This window comes from Tachypleus tridentatus, chromosome 2 (assembly GCF_004210375.1).
Source record: "Tachypleus tridentatus isolate NWPU-2018 chromosome 2, ASM421037v1, whole genome shotgun sequence".
In the NCBI taxonomy this organism is placed as follows: domain Eukaryota; kingdom Metazoa; phylum Arthropoda; class Merostomata; order Xiphosura; family Limulidae; genus Tachypleus; species Tachypleus tridentatus.
In genome coordinates this window covers 78,053,697-78,076,997 of record NC_134826.1, presented here as the reverse complement: position 1 = coordinate 78,076,997, position 23,301 = coordinate 78,053,697, and the positions used below count along the sequence as shown (strand labels likewise).

General features: G+C 33.7%; 1 protein-coding gene across 1 annotated transcript in view; it reads left to right on the top strand.

Moving 5' to 3' along the window:
• Positions 1-23,301, top strand: part of LOC143245535 (PDZ domain-containing protein 8-like) — a 174,182-nt gene that overhangs the window by 94,270 nt on the left and 56,611 nt on the right. The window contains exons 12-13 of the mRNA XM_076491899.1: positions 5,179-5,278; positions 20,394-20,562. Coding sequence (XP_076348014.1) covers positions 5,179-5,278; positions 20,394-20,562 — 269 coding nt within the window. The remainder of the gene's footprint in view (positions 1-5,178; positions 5,279-20,393; positions 20,563-23,301) is intronic.

The window sequence follows — 23,301 nt, the reverse complement described above, 5'->3', positions numbered from 1 at the left end:
CAGTGTCAATGGTTTGGACATTATAAGCCATGTGGTTGTTTTGTTACTTGTTGTGGTTGCAAAGACGATGCCTATGACTATCAACTGGACCGTAAGTGCATCAGTTATGATGGTACCCGTCTTTTTTATTTTTGATATTGCCTAAGTGGATGGAGGGAAAAGAGGTACAACATTTAGATATTGCAAACAATATTTCTTATCCAGAGGCTATAAAGTTGTTCTCTACTCCATCTCAAACCTGTGGTGCTGCAATATGGTCCACTACTATAATGAGATTGCAGACAGATCTTTTGGTGTCTTCATCATAATCTTTTGCACACCATTTGAAGTGTCTTTTGCTCTTTAGAAATAAAAAAATAGACAAGTGAATGTTAACTCCTATTTTTGTCCTCACTGTCCACTTCAACCCTTGTTCCCAGTGGCAGTTTGGGTCCACCTTCTTTGGTGCTGAGAGACTGAACAATTATTTGTTTACACCTTCAGTTACTGGAATCAGCTTATGTTGATGAAAATCTGTCCAACTGAACCAGGATAGGTTCCATGGAGGTTAACAGACTTTGATACAGTGGAACTGTCAAGGTTTTCATTCTAATTTGGTTGACATTAAAGCCTTGATTGATTGATATCATCCAGTGTGTGTCTCCTTACAGAAAACTTTTCTGAAACCTGCTGATACTGTCATCTTTTGGTAGTTTTATTTACATTGGAATAACAGGTTGTGTGTTGGATGAGATATTCTAGGAGTGTCATTGCTGGTTGTCCAACATGTACCCACATTGTCTTTGCCACTCGATATGCCCTTGGAGAATGTAGTTATTCATACCTCCTTGGGTCATGCCATCACTGTTTGCTATCATTAGTCTTCCCTGTGTTAACAACTGCATGGAAGGAGTAGCTAATTGTGTCCTTCAAGCAACTGTTCATTCTGTACCTGAAATCTTGACACATTTCTTACAGCATCCTTGTCCATTGTGGCCTACCTCTCACACTAGCAGACACAAAATGCTTAGAAATGGGCCTGGGGTATGTTTCATAGTTATTCAACTCTTTCCAACTTGCTCATGCTCAGCAGATCTAATGTAACAGCCAAAAGGAATGTTGGATTAAGTTCACAGTCAGTAATCCCTCCTGGTATCAGTTCCAAAGTCAATGGTAGGTGTACTTCCCATCCCCTTTTTGTCTTGTTCTTCAATGGCTGGGAAGTAGCTGGCACATAGAGCATCACCAATACTCTTGGGGAATGCTTTGCTTCCCTCATCTTCTTGGACATCAAGTCTTGATCATAGAAGTCATCTCTTTCCTTTTATGTTAATCAACTCTATGAATACAATTACCACTTTACACTTCACAATGTACCAGTTGATTCAACTTGAACCTCAATCCTGGACTCTTCCTCAAGAGAGAACATCTTGTTTATGGTTTCTTTGATCTTGAGAAGGCTTATGACACTATTTGGAGGTGTTGCATCTTGCTTGAAAGACCATCCATATAGGTTTCTGGCCTCAAGGATTTATCTTGAATGTTATGCTTTTCAACATCAAAATCATTGCTATTACTTTACATGTTCCTCCCACAGTTACCAACAACCTCTATGTTGAGGAATTCAAGTTTCATGTCGATTGGCGTATATGAAGCTTATTTAGCTGCAGCTTCAAATTGCCCTCAATATTTTATTGAAGCAGACAGCAGCAAATGTTTTTATTATTTCTTTCTCCAAGATTATTTGCATGCACTTTTCCAACCAGCAAGGTTTGCACCCCAATCCTGAGCTCCGCTTAGTGATATCTGTATTGGTGACTATCAGTTGTTGCAGTTAAACCAGCAGTTACTTACACTATTATGCAAGACTATGACCTTTCCAGGTTTTTAGACTATATGCAGGTTAAATTATATGTTTAAACATTGTGTGCTCCTTCTTCCCTTGCTCTATGCTCATCAAACAGAAGCCAGCTCCATGGTAAGTGAAGTGCCACAGGCAAAGTGACATCTTACTTTTCTTTCTTTCTTTTTGTGGTCTTTCAGGTCCTGGTTTCTAGGGCTTTGGGGTTTTCATGGATTATTTCATGAAACCTTTGTCTCACAAGTCTAACATGCTCTATGGGGCAGGAATGAGATAGCATAGACTGTGGCACCAGTAATCAAAGCTCATATAATGTTTCTTCATTTGGATGCCTGGTTCCACTTGGGATCTACAGATGAGTTATTGACTACTTTAATCCTAGTGGTTCAAGGTACTTTTTTCTAGATTATACAGTAGTCTTTTAGGCTAAGATGTCTCACAGCATCACTACCAGTTCCTTCAGTTTGAGAGACTAGTCGATAAACCTTTTCACAAAAAGCCATGAATCAAAGGCCACGTCATTGTGTTTGTTTACTTGCATTCAAAATTTTACTGAAAAGTTTATTAATTTATGTCAATATGTTTGGTTTCAAATTGTAGATTGTAATTCAAACTTCATTATTAGGTGTGAGTTAATTTCTTAATGTGAAAGTAAATGTTAAAAGAACACACCTAAATATTGATTTTTGTGAGTCACATGGTGTGTTGAATGCAGCACTGGTTTAAATTAGATGTTTGTTATGTCAAAATACTAAGTCTGTTTATGTCGATTACAAACTCAAATTACCAATATTGACAAGCTATAATATAAAATAAGAACCTTGTGTCTTTTTATTTTGCTGAGATTTGGCATATCTACTGAATCAAACACAACAGCCACATTCACTTCTTTCCATTTTGGAAATGGTCCCTTGTATACTTTAGTAGTTTTCTCAGCTATTTTATCTGTTGAAAGACCATCGCATTTTTGTGAACCAGTATTCAAAGAGGTAGGTTGGGTCTTTAGTCTTCTAGAAGTTTCATCTCTCTTTCTTTTCTTTTTTAATAACTAAACTGTGCTAAGCCTAAACTGGATACATTATAATGTAATTTTGTGATATCAATATAGCAATTTATGATTTTTGGTTATTCATCTGTAAATATAAAACTTAAACAAATATTTCAGTTCACATTCTCTGCATGCAACCTATATCCAGCAGTAACTAAGTTTAGAGGTCACAGCTAGAAAAGATAATTGTTTACTTTACTTCTTTATTTATTGTTGTATTAAAAAAAAAGTTTAATATTATATTTCTAAATTGGCGTGGCTGAAATTGCCGAACCCACTAATTAGAATGGGTGTCTACATACTTTTGGCTATGTAGTGTACCTTCCATTCAAACAATAAATATTTCCAGGTGAAACAATTTAGGATTAAAATATAGTATTTAGAAGGTTTTAGAGATTACACAAATACTATTAGAGATTTTTGGGATGAAGAAATTGTTTCAGTCATAACGTGAAATAATGTTGCACTCAAACTAGTAATAAAACAGACTCAGTATTTTCACAAACAAGTCTTTATTAAAAATACTTCATTAAAAAATCTTATTTTTTTGGTTACAAATAATTTGTAATTTTTATTAAAAGTACACCGGATTTTGTGAAGGTACACATTGCATCAAAAATTATATAAAAACTTGATGTATGCAAATATGTATGCAAACTTGTGTAGAGTATGCTGAGCTTCTTGCAAAGGGTTAAATATGCTGTTTTTGATGACATGATTATATGGATCATATCAGGATAGACATTCCGTTGTAAGTGTTTTTTATCGCCTGTATGGGCTGCTAGAGATTATTTCCATCTATCTGTTTTTGTCTGTTGACATTCATCTACATTGTGTGCCCATATTATCTAGGAATGATGCAAATGCTATCTCTACTTCCTTGTTTACATTGCTTTTGAAGGATTGATAATGGTTATCAATATGTTTACTTTCTTTTTCTTAACTTTTTTTTTCTCTATTTGTATAGTTTGACATGCAAATTTTGTGGTTCTGTATACATTTGAAAGACTTATGCTTAATTTTTTCTTTTAGGGAGTCAGCTGGGCTTTGAAAACATACATTTTTAAGAGCTCACAAGTAATTTTAGGGGCCAATCGTGTAGCTAATTGTAAAATGTACTCTATTGTGGAGGATATCATAAATCAATAAGTAGTGGATGTTATGTAAATTTAAAGGAAACTAAAGATATCAACATATCTTCATTTATTTTGTTGTGAACTCATATTTTAGGGAAAAAAGTCAAACCATTTCATTTTTTTCAGAATACATGAATGATTTTTTTTTGTATATGATGTTTAATTTACTCTAAAACATGGTATAACAGTAAATTTTGTTCCATATTAAGCTCTTTTAGTACAGTATAAGTGTTAAATTTAATTATTGTTAGAAGAATTAGTTTATTTTAGGTTTATTAATGCAACTGCAAATCATACATATGTAGTTCAGTAGTTGTGAATTGACACTTGTATTATTGTGTTATGGTACTAGAATCTTTTAAGTTCTAATTGTTTTGATTGAGTATTGCATCATATCTCACAGAGTGTAGAAAGTTTTAAACTTCAATTGGGGTATTTATAAATATGCATCCAAAATATAGTTCAAGCTAGTTGCATACAAAGTTAAGTGAAAATAAGACAGTTAGACTATTAGTTTAGCCATAAGTGCATATAGTAGCAATTTCTAAAGGGAAAATATTGTAAGATATTTTTTGTTGTCTTTCAAAATGTGTAGTGCACACAGGAAAGAGCTACACATTTGAAAAAAATAGTTAGAAAAATTACATTTATACACCAAATATAAATAAAAGAATTTTTTCTGGAAATATTAACCAACATTTTGCATTTGCAGGTTCATCAAGATAAGTATACACACCTGTTTGATATTAGAATATTTCTTAAAATACTGAAATAATTTAATAAATATTTTAACATTAAAGAGTAATGTGTGTTAATCTAATGAAGCTGCAAAGGTTAAATGTTAGTTAAAATAAAAAAAGAAAGAAAAATCCTTTATTTAAATCTGGAATATTGCAGACCTTATTGTGAAATGCGATCCAAAGTAATTTAACAAATGTGAGTGGACTTTTGACAAAAATAGACAATTTAAAGCTCTAGATATGTTTTGCTGTAGAATGTCAGTATGTTACTGATAGTAGTAACCATCAGTTTTGATCCTTAAATTTTAACTGTTTGTATTTATATTATTGTACATGCATATCAATTAAATTTGTAGCCCCTTCTTTTAATTTCAAACATTTTTCATGGAATGAAATGTTTTATTTATCTGTCAGGTTTTCAATTCGTGTTCAAAGACAGTCAGTTGTTCAAGAAACAAGGTTCTTACAGGAAAAACCACCAAATATTGTATCCAACACAGAAGTTGTGCCTGAGGTATGTGTTCTTCTACTTTAAAAAAAGAGAAGTCAATTGTAGGTACAACAACAAAAAAGGTATTTGATAGACATTTTACTTTATTAATTTACACTCTTTATTAACTGCAGTATTAGACTTTTAGATAAATGTTTTTCATGTTTAGAATACAAACATTATGATTTCTGTTAAAAATGAATTATGTCTGAATACAGGCTCAGTCAGTTTGACCAATCATTTAAACTCTTTATAGATTTAGTACTTCTAATTTTCAATAAAATGTGTGCATCTTCACAAACTTTGGCAGTTTTCAGTTAACATTATAAATCTTTCAAGTACAAAAATTCATATTTTTGGTCGAGTATTTTTAATAAAGTAAAGTATAGATTGTTCATTAAATATGTTGAGTAATTTTATGCTTTGTCAGACACTACGTTGTGGAATACGCACCCTAATTTTGGAAAGATAATTCTATGAAAAAATAATTTCACTCGGCAACCAACACCTTGATGCAGCCTTGACTTTTTTTTTCAACCTGTTTAGTAAATACAGTCAAATACATCATATTCTTCACAGTATATTGACAATATCAGTTAAATTAAATGTTTTATACTATTGAAAATGCTTCAAAGTAGGCTTCAAACTTTTTTGTTTAGCAAAACACTATATTTTACCTGTTATTTTCTCTACTGTATCTCACTATGAGTCGATTTGACTACCCTTGTAACTATCAAAAAACAAAAATTGAAATAAATCTAAATTATCCTTTTTTCTCTCTACAATGACTTCAAAGAAAGGGCATTAAGGAAAAACAAGCCAGATTAGATCCAATCTAAAAAGAAATAGAAAAAATACTATAAATGTGATTCAGACTGGGAAATTGATCTTCATATGCACAGAATATTTATATCAGTGCATTGGATCAAGCAATTTAACCAACCTCTTAACCACCAAAAAAAGAAAAAGAAAGAAATTAATCTAAATTATCCACTTTTACTTTATTGAATTACTTCCAGTTTCAACATGAAAGTACATTCATCTAAAGTAGCTTTAAGCTTATAACAGTATGCATCTACTTATAACTAAATTTTATTGTCCTTTGAACTCTTATGTTAAAACAATAATTGTGCCATTATAAGTGTCAAGTTATTTGAGGAACAGTTCATGTTACACAATCAAATTACATAACCAGCTTGAAATAGCTTATGGGTAGTGTGAATGCCTCATGAAATATTTTTGATTATACTAGTATTATTGTTTTACCTTATCTAATACAAACTAACCTGAATAGATCCCTATTTCTATATTGTAGTTATTTTTATAATAATAAACATGATAAACAAGAAACAAAGTAATTAACCAGGTTTTTTTTTATTGTTGTCTGCTGGTGACAGATAACATTACTATTTTATTCATTTTTATCTAATTAAATAATGAAACAAAGAATATATAATAAGGACATGGAAAAATAGATAATTCTTTATAACTGTCACAATTTTTGGGCCTTCTAACTGTGAAACAAAAACTTGTTTTATACAAGCTAGTCATTAGCCCTATGCAGAAACAAAGCTTGCTTGTATTCTGAATGAAATTGAGAATTTTGTGTTCAGAACAAAAAGTCCTTTGATAGATGAATACCTTGAATTGCTGTTGGTTATATGCAATGTATAATCATATGTAGAGAAAACTAGTAACAAATTTTGAAAGAGAGGATGTAACAAGTGGGTGTGGTATGAGTGGTCTGATTTTCTATTTGATAGCTCTATAACTAAACAAAATGGAAGACTAAAAATTTTGATTTGTCTGAGCAATGATGATTTTATAATGGATTAAAATAGAAAATGTGTTGTGTCACACAATGGGAAATTCAGGATTTTTTAATATTGTTTTGTAGAGTTAAGAACTTGAAACTTGTATACTATTTAAAATGTGGATTATTGGATAAAATTTTATGATATACTCATCAATGTAAGATAAATAAAGTGTAGTTTAATAAAATTTTGAATGTTAAGACACTAAAATGTTGTGTCGTTCACAGTAAAGGATACTTGTGGTATTCCTGTAGTTTGAACCATCCTCTAAGAGATATGCCAAGTTGTATTAATTTTCTGTTAGCAGGCTACTACATGCAAATTATAAATGATGAATAAAACTTATAATTAGTATTTTTATAAATAAAACAATTTCCAATTTTATTTTTTTTTCAGCTAGATAAGAATATGTCTGTATGTAGGCAAATTCAGGTGATTTTTTTCTAACTTTTTATGCAGGTTTTTCACATATGGTGACTGACTCAACTGTATGGTAAATATTGTAAGCATAAACTAATCTTCTGTATTAAAGAAAGATTTTATGGGAACAATTGTTCACTGAGGCTTGTATTGATTTGTTTTTTTGTCTGTGTCAATGCTATCCTGAAGTGTAAATTGCAATGATGTTGACAGTTGGTATAGAGATTTATACAATTTTATGAGTAGTTGATTCGTAAACATATATTCATCTCTGTGCACAACAAAAAGTTATTTCCTTTCACTGCTGTCATGCTACAAGCCATTATCTTCTCTCACTAGACAAATCAAGGATACATGTCACAATGTTTTATGGTTGCCAAATTTAATTAAACAATTTTATTATTACTAAATGATAATAAAATAGGTATCACAGCATAGTTTGTAATTCAACTTGTAATGTTATAAATGTTTTAATTTCTATTTTGAGAAAAATTTTACTTAAAATGCAAAATACATTTTTATGTGCTTCATATGGCATGTCTTATTGCTGAGTTTATATTTCACTGCAACTACAATGCAGTGTTTGCATTGGCTAATGAAATAGGAACTCAAAGTTCAGATATTTAAAACCAAAAGTATGAAACAAGTGTCTTACACTTTTTTTTGTGCCAAGATAATATGTTTTGCAAACCTACAAGGGTAGCCCTCTCCACTACTCCATTGTTTGATATCTCTTGTCTATTCATACATACATCTCTGAAGTATAAGTTTATAATCAATAGAAAGAGCATATTCAAACTGTGTAACACTGACAGCTGTTTATAACTGGCTTGAAGGGGAACTTTTGTCTGACTGTAAATGTTGAAGTCTGTAACAGAAGTTAGTTTTTAATTTGCATATAACTTAGTTAGTGAGCAGACAAATTGCAGTAATTTTATGTGTACCAGTATACTATTTTTATAGCTGCTTGGTTTTTCTTAAATGCATCTTTGAAATATTTAAAAAATTGATTTGGCTTCTCTCTCTCACTCTTTTGATGCTTGAAAGGATAAACAAGGCTTACTACAAGTAAGATGTACAATACAAATTAATTTCATAACCCTGTAAGTACCAGAAATCATTGTGTTTCTGTATGTTTTATTTATTGTTTCAGGTCTTTTGAAAAATTACTAGAAATTAAGCATTTATTAGTGAATAATAAAAATATGTATTCAAGTTCATAAGCACATACATACTTTTACATCTATTCAAATAAATTCTGACCACTTCTGGAGGATAAATGTTTATTAGATTAGCCAGGACTTTGTAAAGAGCTATACTGTGAATACTTCCTTATAGTTTTGTTACTTTAAAATAATTCGTGCTCCAACCACGATGCTACAAACAAGTCAATAAATTATCTTTCATTGTGTTCTTATAGCTGAGATTATGATAAACTATGTGGGAAAGTTTTGTTAATTGCATCCTGGAAAGTCAAGGTTTTAATCTGCCAGATTGATGTATTGTATAGCATTGAGTTCTAAACAGAAAGTTGTCAGATTCACTCAGTATACAACCTTCATTCCAATGGGAAGCTTAACAGCTAGCCTGGATGAATTTTAACAGTGTTTGTTGCACAGTTTGAAAGCCAGAAAACTTTTGAGATTTGGGGAAACTTGTCTGTTTTTTTGTATGTTATTCATCTATGTTCTTTGGTATGTTATTTAATTAATTAAAATTGTTTAAAGCATGACTACCATTAGCATAAAAAAAGGTAGGGTTAAGTGTCTCCAACAAGTAACACGACAACAATAAAAACGATTGGTTAAGTACTTTGTCTCTTCATCTTCTCATTTATTCTGTATTTATTAATAAAAAAAGTGACTAAAATGTGATCTTTTTAGATTAGTTAAGATTAAGTTAGGTAGATTAAATAATAATATAATAAAAATGTGTTACAAGGCATTCATGCAAGTAGCTTGTAATAGTTTGTAGGTAATGTAATTTGATAGTGTAACAGGTACTGTATAAGCCTTGAATGATTTACAATTTATAATGATATGGGTAGTAGTTAGACATGGTTCAAAGGGCAATAAAACAATAACATTTAATTAAAAATAGATGTATACTGTTCTGAGTTTAAAGCTACTTAGGATAAGTGAATAGTTTCATGTTACTATTGAAGTTATTCTAGAAATAAAAAAAGTAAATTGTATGTATTTTAATTTATTTTGATTTTACTGAAAAAACGTTTAAAATATATTTTAATCTTAATATGAATATTACTTTGCACTCAGACTATTCAAAATAAATATTCAGTACATTTGTGGACAAATCTTTATTTTAGTTAATTAAAAGTACTTCACTAAAATATGATTTTTGTATTTGAAAGATATGTAATGTTAACTGAAAGACTGGCAACTTTTGCAAAGATGCACACAGTATATTTAAAGCTAAAAATATGGAATCTATAAGACTTTAAATGTTTATATAGTAGTCGTGATTAGTCAAGTTGACGGAGCCTGTGTTGAGAGCATTAATGACATTCTTGTCATATTAGTAGTTTAGATACAGTTTGTAGTACAGTTTTTTTGTAATTTTGTTGATTATGAGAAAAAACAACAAAATTTTAAAGAATTAAGCTAGGAGTTAGGTTAGTAATTGTCTTGAATTTCATTTTTTATTTAAATCAGATTTGTTATATTGTGATAAATATTCCATTGTTTCAACCCAGTATGTTTTGTTAAGTGCTGTTAATTGTTATCCTTCCTCCAATGAACTAGGCCTATGATACATTAAGCCAACTTTAACTTGTTAAAAAAAAAGTTTTTTGGATCATCTAGACTACAGTTTTTTTTTATACATTTCTGACACACATGGACAGGAGTCATATAATATTGTAATAGCTACTGAGGGCACTTGGTTGGCCAGTGCTACTGTTGGGCATCAGGTGATTATTTCCATTTTGATTTCAGGTCCAGGATTTTAAACCTTCACCTCTTTTAAATTGATTGAGCCTATCTAATATTTTGACAAGTTTTGGATGTGTTATCACCAGAATTGCTTTTACTTTTCCATCTTTGACTATCATTGTTTGGGTTGCACAGGTGTGTGTCATTTGTTTTCTCATTTTTAAGTTGTTTTTGCTTACTCATGGGGTACCTTATTACATAAGCTTCCACAGCTTGAATCTTTTCATTTGAGGATCTCCTCTTTTTTTTTCTTCTTTTTTATTCATCTCATATTCCATGTTCTCATTTTCATCTCTTATTGACTCAACTTCTTTACTATTTTTCCAGACTTGTTTTCCATCTTGTCCTAGATTTTTATCTTTCAGTTGTGTCCCAGTAAACTTGATTTATTTTTCTGTGATGGACCTCATTAGATTACTTTAGTTTCTGATATTCATCTCCTCATTCTTCTATCAGGAAATGATGTTACACCTGTTATTCGTGATTAAGTTTTTTGAGAATGTTTCTTATACTTTGAAATCATGAGTTGATGCAACTCATCAATAGTCACTTATTCACACTTAGGTTTCTTGCCTTTTTGGACCAGATGGGATCCACCAGGTTTCTTGTCCTTTACAACCATATGGGGTTGTCCATTCTTGTCTTTCTAGTCTTTTTGTTACTATTCAATATCTTCCCCTCTCCCCTTCCCTCATTGAGGACTGGTCATTATGAGTTGTGGATGTGACTTGTTAGTGGGACTGCCCATTGTGCTTACCTTCAAACAAAACAGATCAGCTATCATCAGTAAAGTGTTTACTCTCTGACCTCTGTTTGTCTTGCTCTAGACTTTTGAGTGTATTACCACTACATATTATTGTCAATTTGCTATACCTTGGGACCTTGGGCCCTAATGGTTGATCAACTTTTTCCTCTCAAGATACTTTCCATAGAGATATTTTTCCATCTTCTAGTGTTTTCAGTGGATATACTCCCACTATGGAAGTTCTGTCATTACTTCATTTCTGACTTTCCAAAGCTCTGAAAGAGGAAGCTGAGTATTCAGAGTAGCTAAGCTCATTATATATACCTCAGGCATATTTATTCTCTTTCTTTTTTGTTGAAGTCAGTACTTGATTTTCCCTTTGTTGTTTCTTAAAATTCACCACAGGAATCTTTCCCTTTTCCATGTATCATATGGCCAGGCATGGCCAGGTGGGTTAAGGCATTCGACTCGTAATCCGAGGGTTGTGGGTTCGAATCCCCATCGCCTCAAACTGGTCATTATTAGACAAATTCTGGATGTGTCACTGGTGGATGGTTTCTGTCAGCAATAGAGTGTGGTACATTTTATTTTTTCTCTACCATTTTAGCTGGTTTTGAATTTTAAATTTTGTTAAATGTGGGATAACTCCAACATTTATATTAAAATGACTGGGGAGCTATTGTGTATAGGATTGTGTATGAATCAGTGGAGAAATGGATAATACAGGAAGCCAATAGCAAGGGTCTGATTGCCACTAAATGACTGGCATCCAATCAGTGGGCATAGCTGTGTACATCCTCCCACAGTAGACATGCTGCATCAAAGTCCAAATATGGACAGTTTATCCAAGGAGTTTATTGGTCAACCCACATCAGTCAGGGCTAGTGAAGACTGACTAGTTTGTGCTGATAAGGGTGCAAGAGTGAGGTGTTGAATTCCTGTTAGATATAAAAGTGGTGAGAACATAGGTGGACCTCACAGTCTTTCAAGCCCTCAAGTATGACAAGTGAACATAGACTTTGTTCTGATGAAGGATGAGAGACAAGACATTAGAGGATAAGATGGATTTGCAGCTCAGTCTAGGAGATGTAGCACACAGAACCAAAGTAATTGTTCCCATTCCAAGATCTGAAGTTGATATCTTTGGGGTGGATAAAATTGTGAATTTTATTAGATTTGCCAGTGCAACAGGTGTTTTTCATTTTATTTCTGTATCTTTAAATTAAAATTTGTACTTTTCTGATGTTGAATTTTATAATATGATTAGTTTTGTACTATATATTCTAAGTTCCTTTCAGGATATGTTTCAGTTCATTTTAAATTTAATTATACATCATATGCTATTTTTTTAATTCTTCTGTAATACTGTTTAACCACTTATATATATTTGTTTTTTTTTTCAGTTTTGTTTTAATTATTTAAAGTGGGTATTTGAACTTTTATGCCTAAAGAAGCTTTTTTGTTGTTGAGCATGTTACTGGCATACCACAATATGTTCTCAGTAAAGTTGTTAGGGAACATTATGACGTTGTAAGACTAACTTTAATTTGGTTTTTAATAATTAATTTTAGTGTTTGGTCTTAGGATAACCCTGAGATAAAGAGGAAAGTTGCACAGTTGAAAGAATTTCTGTTCTCACACTTGTATAATTAGGAAAGAATATATCTTTATTCTGAAATATTTAAGTGAAAATTTCAAAATTTTTATTTTACTGCCATCTGTGTAGTTAATTGATATATTTGTAAAGAGAATATGAAAGGTCATAACTTCTGTTGAGTCTCTGTAAGGAGAACGATTCTTCACTATGGTTTATACTTGCTTGATCCCTTTTTCTATAACACCTCTTACTCAGAGTAAAGGTCACATTCAGGTTTGTTTATGGTAAAACAGAGGCTTGTAATTGTTGATGTGATTTTGCAGTTTTATCTCTTTTCAATATATTATAAGATTACTTATAACAGATCAATTAGGACTGTGGAACATCATAGTAGGAACTTTTCTTCCAACATAACAATAATATTATTCTGGTCTTTGTCTTGTGTGGATGTGCCTTTAAATGTCTCGGCAGTCAAAACTTTGTAGTTTCCAGAACTCTGTCCGTTGGTGTGGATTCCTGTACGTGGTGAGGAGACCTCCCAGGGAAGGTTCTCTTCTTTCAGTTTACCTTCTCTGGGATCTAAACATCCACACACATGTTTGCCATGTGTAGTGACCTAAGAAAAGGAGGAGAGAATTCTGGTGGTTCAGGGGTCCAACCCTAACACACCACTTTGGCCTTTAATTCCTGTAGACAGGCAGCCTTGGGGTGGCCCCCCTAGGGTCAGTCGGCTGGTCCACTTGGATTGGATCAACCAAGTACCGGTGTTGAATGTTCTCAACAGGTGTTGTGGACATTGTATCTGATGCTGGTGTTTGGTTATAGTGCTCACAAAACCCTGGCATTGTTGCAGGGTCCTTGTTTGGCATTTTAGTGCATCCCCTCGTAGGGATCCATGGTAGGTGGGGTCAGTGGGCACCAAAAAAATCTTTTTTTAGTATAGATCTTCCAAATAAAAACTTAAAATTATGAAAAAACAGTCCACAGGTAAATTGCCATGTCTTGAAGATTCTGAGCAGCAATCTTCAATATCTATAACACCTGTACTTCATTTTCTCATATTACATTCTCTTTCAGATAAAACTTTAGGTCAAATATCTTTCTTTTTCATTGAGAACAGACTAGAGGGACTTGCTGGCTCTCCAAAGTCAGTAAAAAAGCTTCACTCTGGTGATATATTGGTGGAAAATCCACATCTCAACACAGTGAACTCCTCTTGTATTCAAAAGGGATTGGGGATATACCTGTTGAGGTTATGCCTCATGCTACTTTGAATTCATCACAAGGAGTTATTTGAGGGATTTGAAGAACATCTCTGAGTTGGAGATTCTCAGTGATTTTTCCACCCAAGGAGTTTCTGCACTGAGATATATCTCCACTCATGAAGATGGAATTATGGTGCTGACAAGTGTCCTCATTCTAACATTTATATCACCGTGTCCACTTGCCACCATCAAGGTAGGTTATCTTAATTGCAAGGTACAGCTATAGATTCCAAACCCTTCCAGATGTTTCCAGTGTTAGTGGTTTGGTCATTTGAAGACATCATGTCATGGTTTCTTGATGTGTGGTTGTTGCTGTGGCAAGGACCACAAAACCTGTGAGTGTGAAATGGACTCTACTTGTGTCAATTCCAATGGCTCTCACCCATTCTACTTTTGTTCTTACTCTAAATGGTTGGAAGAACAAGAAGTGCAGTTTTTGAAAATGATTCAAAATATTACTTACCCTGAGGCTCAAAAATTGCTGTCTACTTCTTCTTCTTCTGCCCCAACATACATTCCAACAAACCCCAAGACCTACTTACTTTGCTCTGGATATGGGCATTTCCTTGGATTCATCTTTTTCTCCCACCCCAAGATGTAAAACAAGCATTCGTTCATGTCCTCAGTCACTGGAATCCTCTTCCAACAGCAAAGATCTGCCCAATTGACCCAGGACAGGATCCATGGAGGTCAACAGAAATTCCTTGAATAAAGACAGTAAAAAAAAAGTCATAAACAGAAGGGCTCTCCACCCAATTTGCCTACACATAAACAAAAATGGCCACCTTGGTAAAATGGAACTGTCAAGGTTTACATTCTAATCTGGATGACATCAAAGCACTGATTGCTTCCTACCATCCTGTATGTCTTTCCTTACAGGAAACATTTCTGTAACCTGTTGATAAGGTTGCCTTTTTGCAGTTTGTACAGAAATGACAGGCTGTGTGATGGACAAGTGCAAAGAGGGGTGGCACTGTTGGTTGATCAGCATGTGCCCACCCTGTCTTTGCCACTTGACACACTCTTAGAGGCCATAGCCATTTGTGTTTCCTTGGGTCATACCATCACTGTTTGTTCTCTCTACCTGCCATGTGGAGAGACCTATGATCAATTAGACCTTGATGCTTTCATTGAACAGTTGAAGTCTCCCTTTTTAATCCCGAGGACTTTAATTGACATAATCTCCTCTGGGGAAGTGCTGCTCTTGATGGGAGTTGTTGCTCCATAGATGATATGCTCTCTGATTGTAATCTTTCTCATTTCAATAGCAGTTCTTATACTTATTTTCATGCACCTAGTCAGTCTTTTACTGTTGTTGATCTCTCAGTTTGCTCCCCTTTGCTATTCTCCCACTTTTCATGGAGGGTTGACAATAATCCATGAGGCAGTGATTGTTTCCTGATAATTTTGAAAGAGGCTGGCTGTGGTCGATGCTGCCTGACCCACATGCCCTGATGGAAGCTAGATCAAGCCAACTGGCCCTCTTTCACTGTTCTCACAGAACTTGATCCCACCATCATCTGTCAGCCATCAATAGATGGCTGTGTGGCAGCAGTAACTGATGTATTATACAGGCAGCTGCTCAATGTATTCCTAAAACCTCTACATGGTATCCTTGTCCATGGTGGAATCCAGTCTGCCAGATGGCATGGAAGGCTCAAAAACAGGCCTTGGAGACTTTTTGTATGTATCCCACATTCTAGCACTGCATCACTTTCCAGCAGGCACTTGCACATGCTTGGTGGGTAAGACATCAAAGCCAGAAGGACTCTTGGATTCAGTTCACAACCAAAATATCTTCTACCACTTGTTCTAAAGTCATGTGGGACAAGATTTGAAAGGTTAGTGGGCAATATAATTCTGTTCCCTTCTCAATCTTGCTCTTTGATTGCCAGGAAGTAGCTGATACCCGGAGCATCAGTGATACTCGAGGTGAAAGCTTTTGCCAGGTATCTAGCACTTCATTTTCATCCTCCACTTTTTCAGCCTTCAAGACTTGGGTAGAGTGACTAACTCCTTCCTTTCGAGGTGATTGTTTCTGTGACTATAATCGCCTCTTTACGTTGGTGGAACTCAAACTGGCCCTTCAGTGGTTGCACCTGATAATATACACTATAAAATGCTGTGCCATCTGCCTCCTGCTTCTTTTCTTGTTGTTCTGATTGTTTTTAACTAGATCTGGCAAGAGAATGTTTTTTCTGATGCCTGGCACCAGGCTATTCTCCTACCTTTTTCTAAGCCTGGGATGGATCCCAAGATTCCTATAAACTACCATCCAGTTGCTTTGAAAAGCTGTTTCTGTAAGACCTTAGAGAGGATAATTAATGCTTGTCTTGTTTGATTCGAGGAATCAAACAACCTCCCGTCGCCCACCCAGTGTGGGTTTCATGGACCACCTGATTCGATTTGAATTGTCAGTCAGTGAAGCATTTCCCAAATGACATCTTGTATCAGTATTCTTGGACATTGAGAAGGCTTATAATACAACATGGAGGTATGGCATTTTGTGAGACCTCCATTTATATATGTTTCATGGCCATTTGCCTATTTTTATTGAAAATGCTTTTGTGGATAGACGATTCTGAGTTTGTGTGGATTCGACACTTTCCTGTTCTTTTTTACAGGAACTTGGAGCCCTCAGGGCTGTGTTTTGAGTGTCATACTTTTCAGCATAAAGATTAATTCCATCACTGAGCAAATCCCTCATATTGTTGCAAGTGGGCTATATGTCGACGACTTTTACATCTGATATAATTTGTCAAACATAAGGTATATTGAGCAAACAGTTTTAAATTATCTCTCTAAAACCTTTTGCTTGCACTTTTGCTGCCAACAAGGTATTCACTCCAATCCTGAACTCTGTGTTGGTGAAGTTGGTCCCTCAGACAAAGTTCTTGGGGCTTATCTTCAACCATAAACTGACCTTTATACCACACATCAAACAGCTACAGGTCAGATGTACAAGAGCACTGAACATCCTCTGTGTCCTTTCTTCCACTACTTAAGGGGAGGATCGTTGTTCTATGCTAAAGATATATATTGTGCTCTTATTTGATTGAAACTAGACAATGGATTACTGGTTTGTTCCTCTGTTAGGCCATCAGCCTTGAAGATGCTGGACTCCATCATCAGGGACTTTGGCTCTGCACCAAGACTTTCCTCACTTCTCCAGTTCAGAGCTTATATACAGTCTCACAAAATTCTTCTACACCTCTGCCATATGCAATTATCTTTACTATATACTTTGAAACTTCATTCCTTACCAAAGCAACCCACCTGGGGTTGTTTTCCTTCCTCAGTGGGCCATGTTTTTTCAGAACAGATGATCTGCCATTGCTCCTTTTGGCCTTCATATACAGGCACAGTTGGATGAATTGGGTCTGTCATTGGATAACATTGCTATATCCACTGGTCAGCCCATCCCAAAATGGCTTATTACAACCTTTCTTTAAGTTATCTGAGAAAAGCGGATATTCCCAACTGGAAATATTGTCTGTTATTTGCTGAACATCATTCAAACCATCCTTCCATTCCTATTTATATGGATGGTTCAGAATCATTTAACTCTGTGGGCTCTGCCATGGTTTGTTGTGGTTTGGTGGTTGCACACAGAATTCCCTCTGCAGCTTCTGCATTCACTGCTGAACTGTATTCCATTTCTCTTGCCCTGGATCACATAGAAGCTAAGCAGTACTCAATTTGCACTATTTATGCTGACTCACTTGTTTCTCTTCTGGCCCTGGAAGTGCTTCATGTTAGTTCTCACGTCCATTTCTATTTAACATCTACTTCTATCCAGTTTTTCTGGATAGGCCATGTTGGTATTTACAGGAACAGGCTTTCTGACACCACAGCTAAGTCTGTCTGCTCAGGCACTATTTCTGCTGTACCTCTTCCATACATGGATTACGGTCCTGAATTCAAGGCTCAGCTCCGTGCCAGGTGGCAATTGATTTCGAGAAACCCTCTGTTGGACTTTGGCCATCTTGTTTCCATAAGCATCAGAAAGAGGAAGTTGTCCTAACTAGAATGTGTATTGGTTACAGTTTTTTAACTCATTGTTTTCTTTTATCTGGGACTTATGCACCAGTGTGTTGTCTGTGTAACACTTAGGTCACAATAAGCCGTATTTTACTGTCTTGCAGTTGTTATGACTCTCAATGACAGCACCATTTTAAACATGCTTTGTCCCAAGGTTTATCCATAACATTAGATGGTGTTATTGGCAATTGTGACACTGTCCACCTTAGAAATGTTTTAAGTTTTTTAAAGGCCATTATTCTTTTTAATGCTATTTGTTAACTTATAAATTAGTCTTTTTTTTTAATGAGATTTCCTTTTAAGAATCAAAGTACATGTAGTTCAATTTGAAATTAGAAAATGATGGTAATGTCAAATAACTTGAAACCGGGACTGGAAAGTCCAACTTCAGGTGACTAGCGCTGTTTTTTGAACTTACCTGTTAGTCATCCTGGCTAGTTGAGATAATTACAGTTATGCTATAGAAGTCCTTTGAAACTTGTATTACTGTAGTTTTTCTCTTACTGCTGTAGACTAGATGTAAAAATTGTATTTAATGCTATTTATGTTTTTAATTCAAATATACTCTTCAAAAAAAGAAACGCAAAAGGTAAAATATGAGACAAATTGTTAACAAGTTTATTCCAGGTAGTTTTCTATGACATGTGTGAAACTTTGCCTTTGCAGACTTTGGATGTTCAGCAGTGAATGTGCAAAGTCCACGCTCACTAGTTGAAGTTTAACATCACTCAACGTCAATAACGAGTATGCCCCCCGTGAGCATCAATAACTGCTTGGCATCTCCTGCCCATGGAAGCGATGAGATGATGAATCACATCCTGTGGAATGGCTGTCCACTCAGCCTGCAAAGCTGCTGCAAGCTGAGGTAGAGTCTGCGGTTGAGGTTGTCGCCGTCGCAGATGTCGGTCCAACTTGTCCCAAAGATGTTTGATGGGGTTTAAATCTGGTGATCTGGAGGGCCAGGGAAGAACGTTGATGTTGTGGTGTCTCAAGAAGACAGTGGTGTGTCGGGCTGTGTGAGGATGGGCGTTGTCATGTTGATAAACGTTGATGTTCACCATGATGGGTTGCACATGGGGCCTAAGAATTTCGTCGACGTATCATTGAGCCATAAGATTCCCTCGAATGTGCAAAAGGTCTGTTCTGGCATTGTAGGCGATGGCAGCCCACATCATGACGCTGCCACCACCAAATCTCTCAACATCCTGCACATGAGGTCTGCCAGATTGTGGACGGTCACGAGTTGATCCATGTTGTTGGTGACGATTCCATAGCTTTGTGATGGTGCTTGGGTGGACATTCACAGCTCTGGCAACATCTGATCGAGATTTGCCTGCTTTCAAGCTACCAATGGCGTTGTTGCGTTGTGCTTCAGTCAGTCTTGGCGTAACTGTATTGCGTGTCGGTGGCTTAACACTGAGCTATGGAAACTGAGAACCCGTCACTTTTATAGGGATTTTGCACATGTTGCACTTGCAGAACATGCAGATCTCTCAAACAAATTTATTGGACACGCATGTGTTTTGGCGAAAAATCCGATGTTTTCCTTCGTTTTCAAAGTGCACAACTTTTATTGTCATTTTGGTCTGACAATCAGTGCCTTAACACGTGTAACATCACATACTCTGAGCTTGTAATGTTATTACATATATTTCTCTTTAAACTAAAAAAAATATCCCTTTTGCATTTCTTGTTTTGAAGAGTATATTAAACTTTGTTTTGTGTTACCTTAATTTTGTTTTGTGAATTTTAATAATTTTACTTTAATTTTAATTTTTTACTGGATGTTTGGCACAGATAGCCTAGTTGCTTTGCACCATACAACACCAAACCAACCAACCAATCCAGAACTCTGAAGTCAACTAGTCAAATTTTTCAAGGACAGATAAATCCCAGTAAATGTTTTGTTTGTTTGTGTTCTTGCATGTGCTTCTTTTTTTTATACATTGTGTGTTCATTCTATTATCTGCTTAACATCTTCATATTCTGCTGTTTATTACAAATAATTTTTGTTTGTACCTAAGTATCATTGTGTCAACCAAGTGGTAAATTAATTATTTATACATAAACAAAATTTACTTTACACAAGACAAAATTGTATTTGTTTTTATTATATAGACTTTGTGCTATAGATAAATTGATGGCAGGATTAATAGAAATAAATTATTAATTTTGTTATGACCGTAAAAATGTTATATACAATAAAGTGTTTACTTCATATCTAACGATATTACAATACATTGTTTACTTCGTAAAGAGAAGGATATAAATAGAAGGTGGTATTTCAGATATCAAAATTTTTACAGGATCATCAGTCTATAACTACTGTTCATGGACAGAGGATATTTAGAGAAGAAAATTCTGAATTAAGTCCCTGTAAGGGTACTTCACTGTCAATGTCACCATGTAGGTCACAAGTTAGGTCCAAGAAAATGGAACAGAATAAAAGTGTGTACCTTAAACCACAAGATCCTGGTATGTTTTAACTTCTTAATTTAATTTTTTATTTTTTGAAATTTTTTATCTTTATAAGATTATACTGAAATGTGTAGAAAAATATTAAAATATTCTACCAAATATTCAAGTGAATATAAAAATTAGTATTTGTGAGTTTCAGCTAAATAGCAGTAATGTGTTCTGGAAAAGCCAAATATTCAGGGCTAGGGTCATGCTAAATAATCAGGGTCACTTATGGCTTACAATTCATTGCTTAAAGTCTTATTCACAAATTTTAACAATTAATAATCCTGTATCCTCAAGGTGGCTGGTATTGGTATTGAAACTTTAATTGAAATAAAGTACAGAAAAATGTTTAAACCTTCTTAGGTCATCTTCAGATTAACTTAAGTAGATCAAAACATTGTTATGAGCCACTTTGAGAATACATTTTTTACTTCAAGTGGGTTTTTCATCATCACAAATTAATAATCCTCTTATCATGAGCATTTTGATGGTGGTTTATCACAATTTTCTATAGAGTCCCATTCAAAACTTAAAACGAGTACTTTATGGTTATCGTATATGGATAAATTTGGCATCAAAATATAATTTGTAGATCAAATTTTAATATTATACAAAATTCTGTAATTGCTTATCCTTAAATCTTATTTATTTATGTAGCCATAAACTAGAAAATGAGACCCATCTGCCACACCTACCTCTTGCATCCTTTTTTTCACAAGTTGCCAGTTCTGTATTGTGTTTCATACCATATTATATATATGTATATATAACCAATAGAAAGTCAAAGTTTTAATTTATTAAATGACATATTATTTTGCTTTTTGTACAATCCAAACTTTATACCTGCAGGTAACATATCAAAGAGCTTGGTTGAATTTTTATAGCCCTTATTCCACAATTAGAAAGCCAAAAAAAAGTTGTTTGCATTTTATGTAATATTACTGTGTGTTTTTTGGTAATTTTTAAATTAAATACATATTTAGTGGAGTGATAGTTCTACTAGTATAACAAAGTAGGCTTAAGTTTTATTGACAGTTGACAGAAGAAAAAAAGATCTACGTATGTACTAAATGTCTTTCATATTTTTCATGTGTATTTGTTATTTATGTATAAAATTAGCTTAAATGTAAAAATTCAAAACATTGTTTCAGATAAAGATAACTAAGGTAAGATAAAGAAAAAGTAAACTTTATGGGGTATGCATGCAAACAATTTGTGTGTAGCTTGTACATTATCTAATTCAACACAAAACATGAGCTACACATTCACATATTAATTTACAACTTGTGCAGAGGGATTATTAGTTTGACATGGTTCAAAGGGCAGTAAAATAATAAAATTTATATAGAAACAGATGTATACTGTTACAATCTTTGAGTTATTTAGGATAAATATCAAGAATTTCCTGTTACAATTTGCAGCTATTACAGAAAGAAAAAAGTCAAGGTTTTCTTCTATCAAATGACTTATTACTTTATGTTCTGAATAGATAAATGTCAGCTTCACTTACAATATAACTTTGGTTCCCCCAGGAATCACAACAGCTGACTTGGATGAATTTCTAATGGCTTTTGTACTTACAAAGCCTGAAAAATTGTAACTGCCTGAATTTTGCATTTTATTAGTCTTGTGTTTTTTGGTGCATTATTTGATTACATAAAAATGATTTAGTGTACTACTACCATTAGTATGAAAAGATAGGCTCAAGTGTCCTTGACATTTGACAACAAAAAAAAAAAAGATTAGGTAAGTACTTTATTTCTTGTTTTCATATGTATTCTTTCTTTATAATTATAAAAGCATAAAAACATAAAAATAGGGATGTTTTTAGGTTAAATGAAATTAGTAAATTAAATACTAATAATAATTTAATAGATATTTTACAAGGCATGCAAGCATGCAGCTTATAATAGTTCATGGGTAATGTAATATGATAGTGTAATGTGAGCTGTACATGCCTGGAGCGATTTTAAAACTTCTAATTGCAAGGATAGTAGTGAGACATGGTTCAAAGAACAACAAAAATGAGAATAAAACAATAAAATTTATTTATAAATAGATGTAAACTGTTACAAACTTAGAGTTACTTAGGATAAATGAATGTAATTTCATATTACAATCTGAAGTCATTCAAGAAAGAAAAAATGTGTAATTTAAATTTATTTTAATTTTGTGTGTGTGTGGTTTCAAGGTTGGTCTAATTGACCAATTCCATTTTGAGAAAGGATAGAGAAACTAACAGATAAAGTGTAAAGATTTAATGAAAAAACGTTTGAAACCTATTTAGGAAGTCTGAGGGATTACAATAAGAAATTTGAGAGTTTTGAGATGGGTAGAATTATTTTTCATTTTATCAAGAATATTGCTTTTTACTCAGATTAATTCAAACCAAATACTCAATATTTTCTTTGACAAATTTTTATTATATTTTATGAAAAATACTTCACTAAATAATATGATATTTTGTATGTTAAAGACTTATAATATTAAATGAATGACTGTCAAAGTTTGTGAAAGTATACACATTATGTTGTAAGACAAAATTATTAAATGTATAAAGTTTTTAAATGAGTACAAAGAGATGACATTGTTATTCACATCGACTAACCCTGTGTTGAAAGACTGAAGAGGTTTTAGATTTTGCAAATAAAACTTGACAATTTTTATATGAAAAACTACTTTTAATCTTAACATGAAAATTACTTTGCATTTGAAACAGTCAATGCTTTGACTCCATATATTCATGGATAA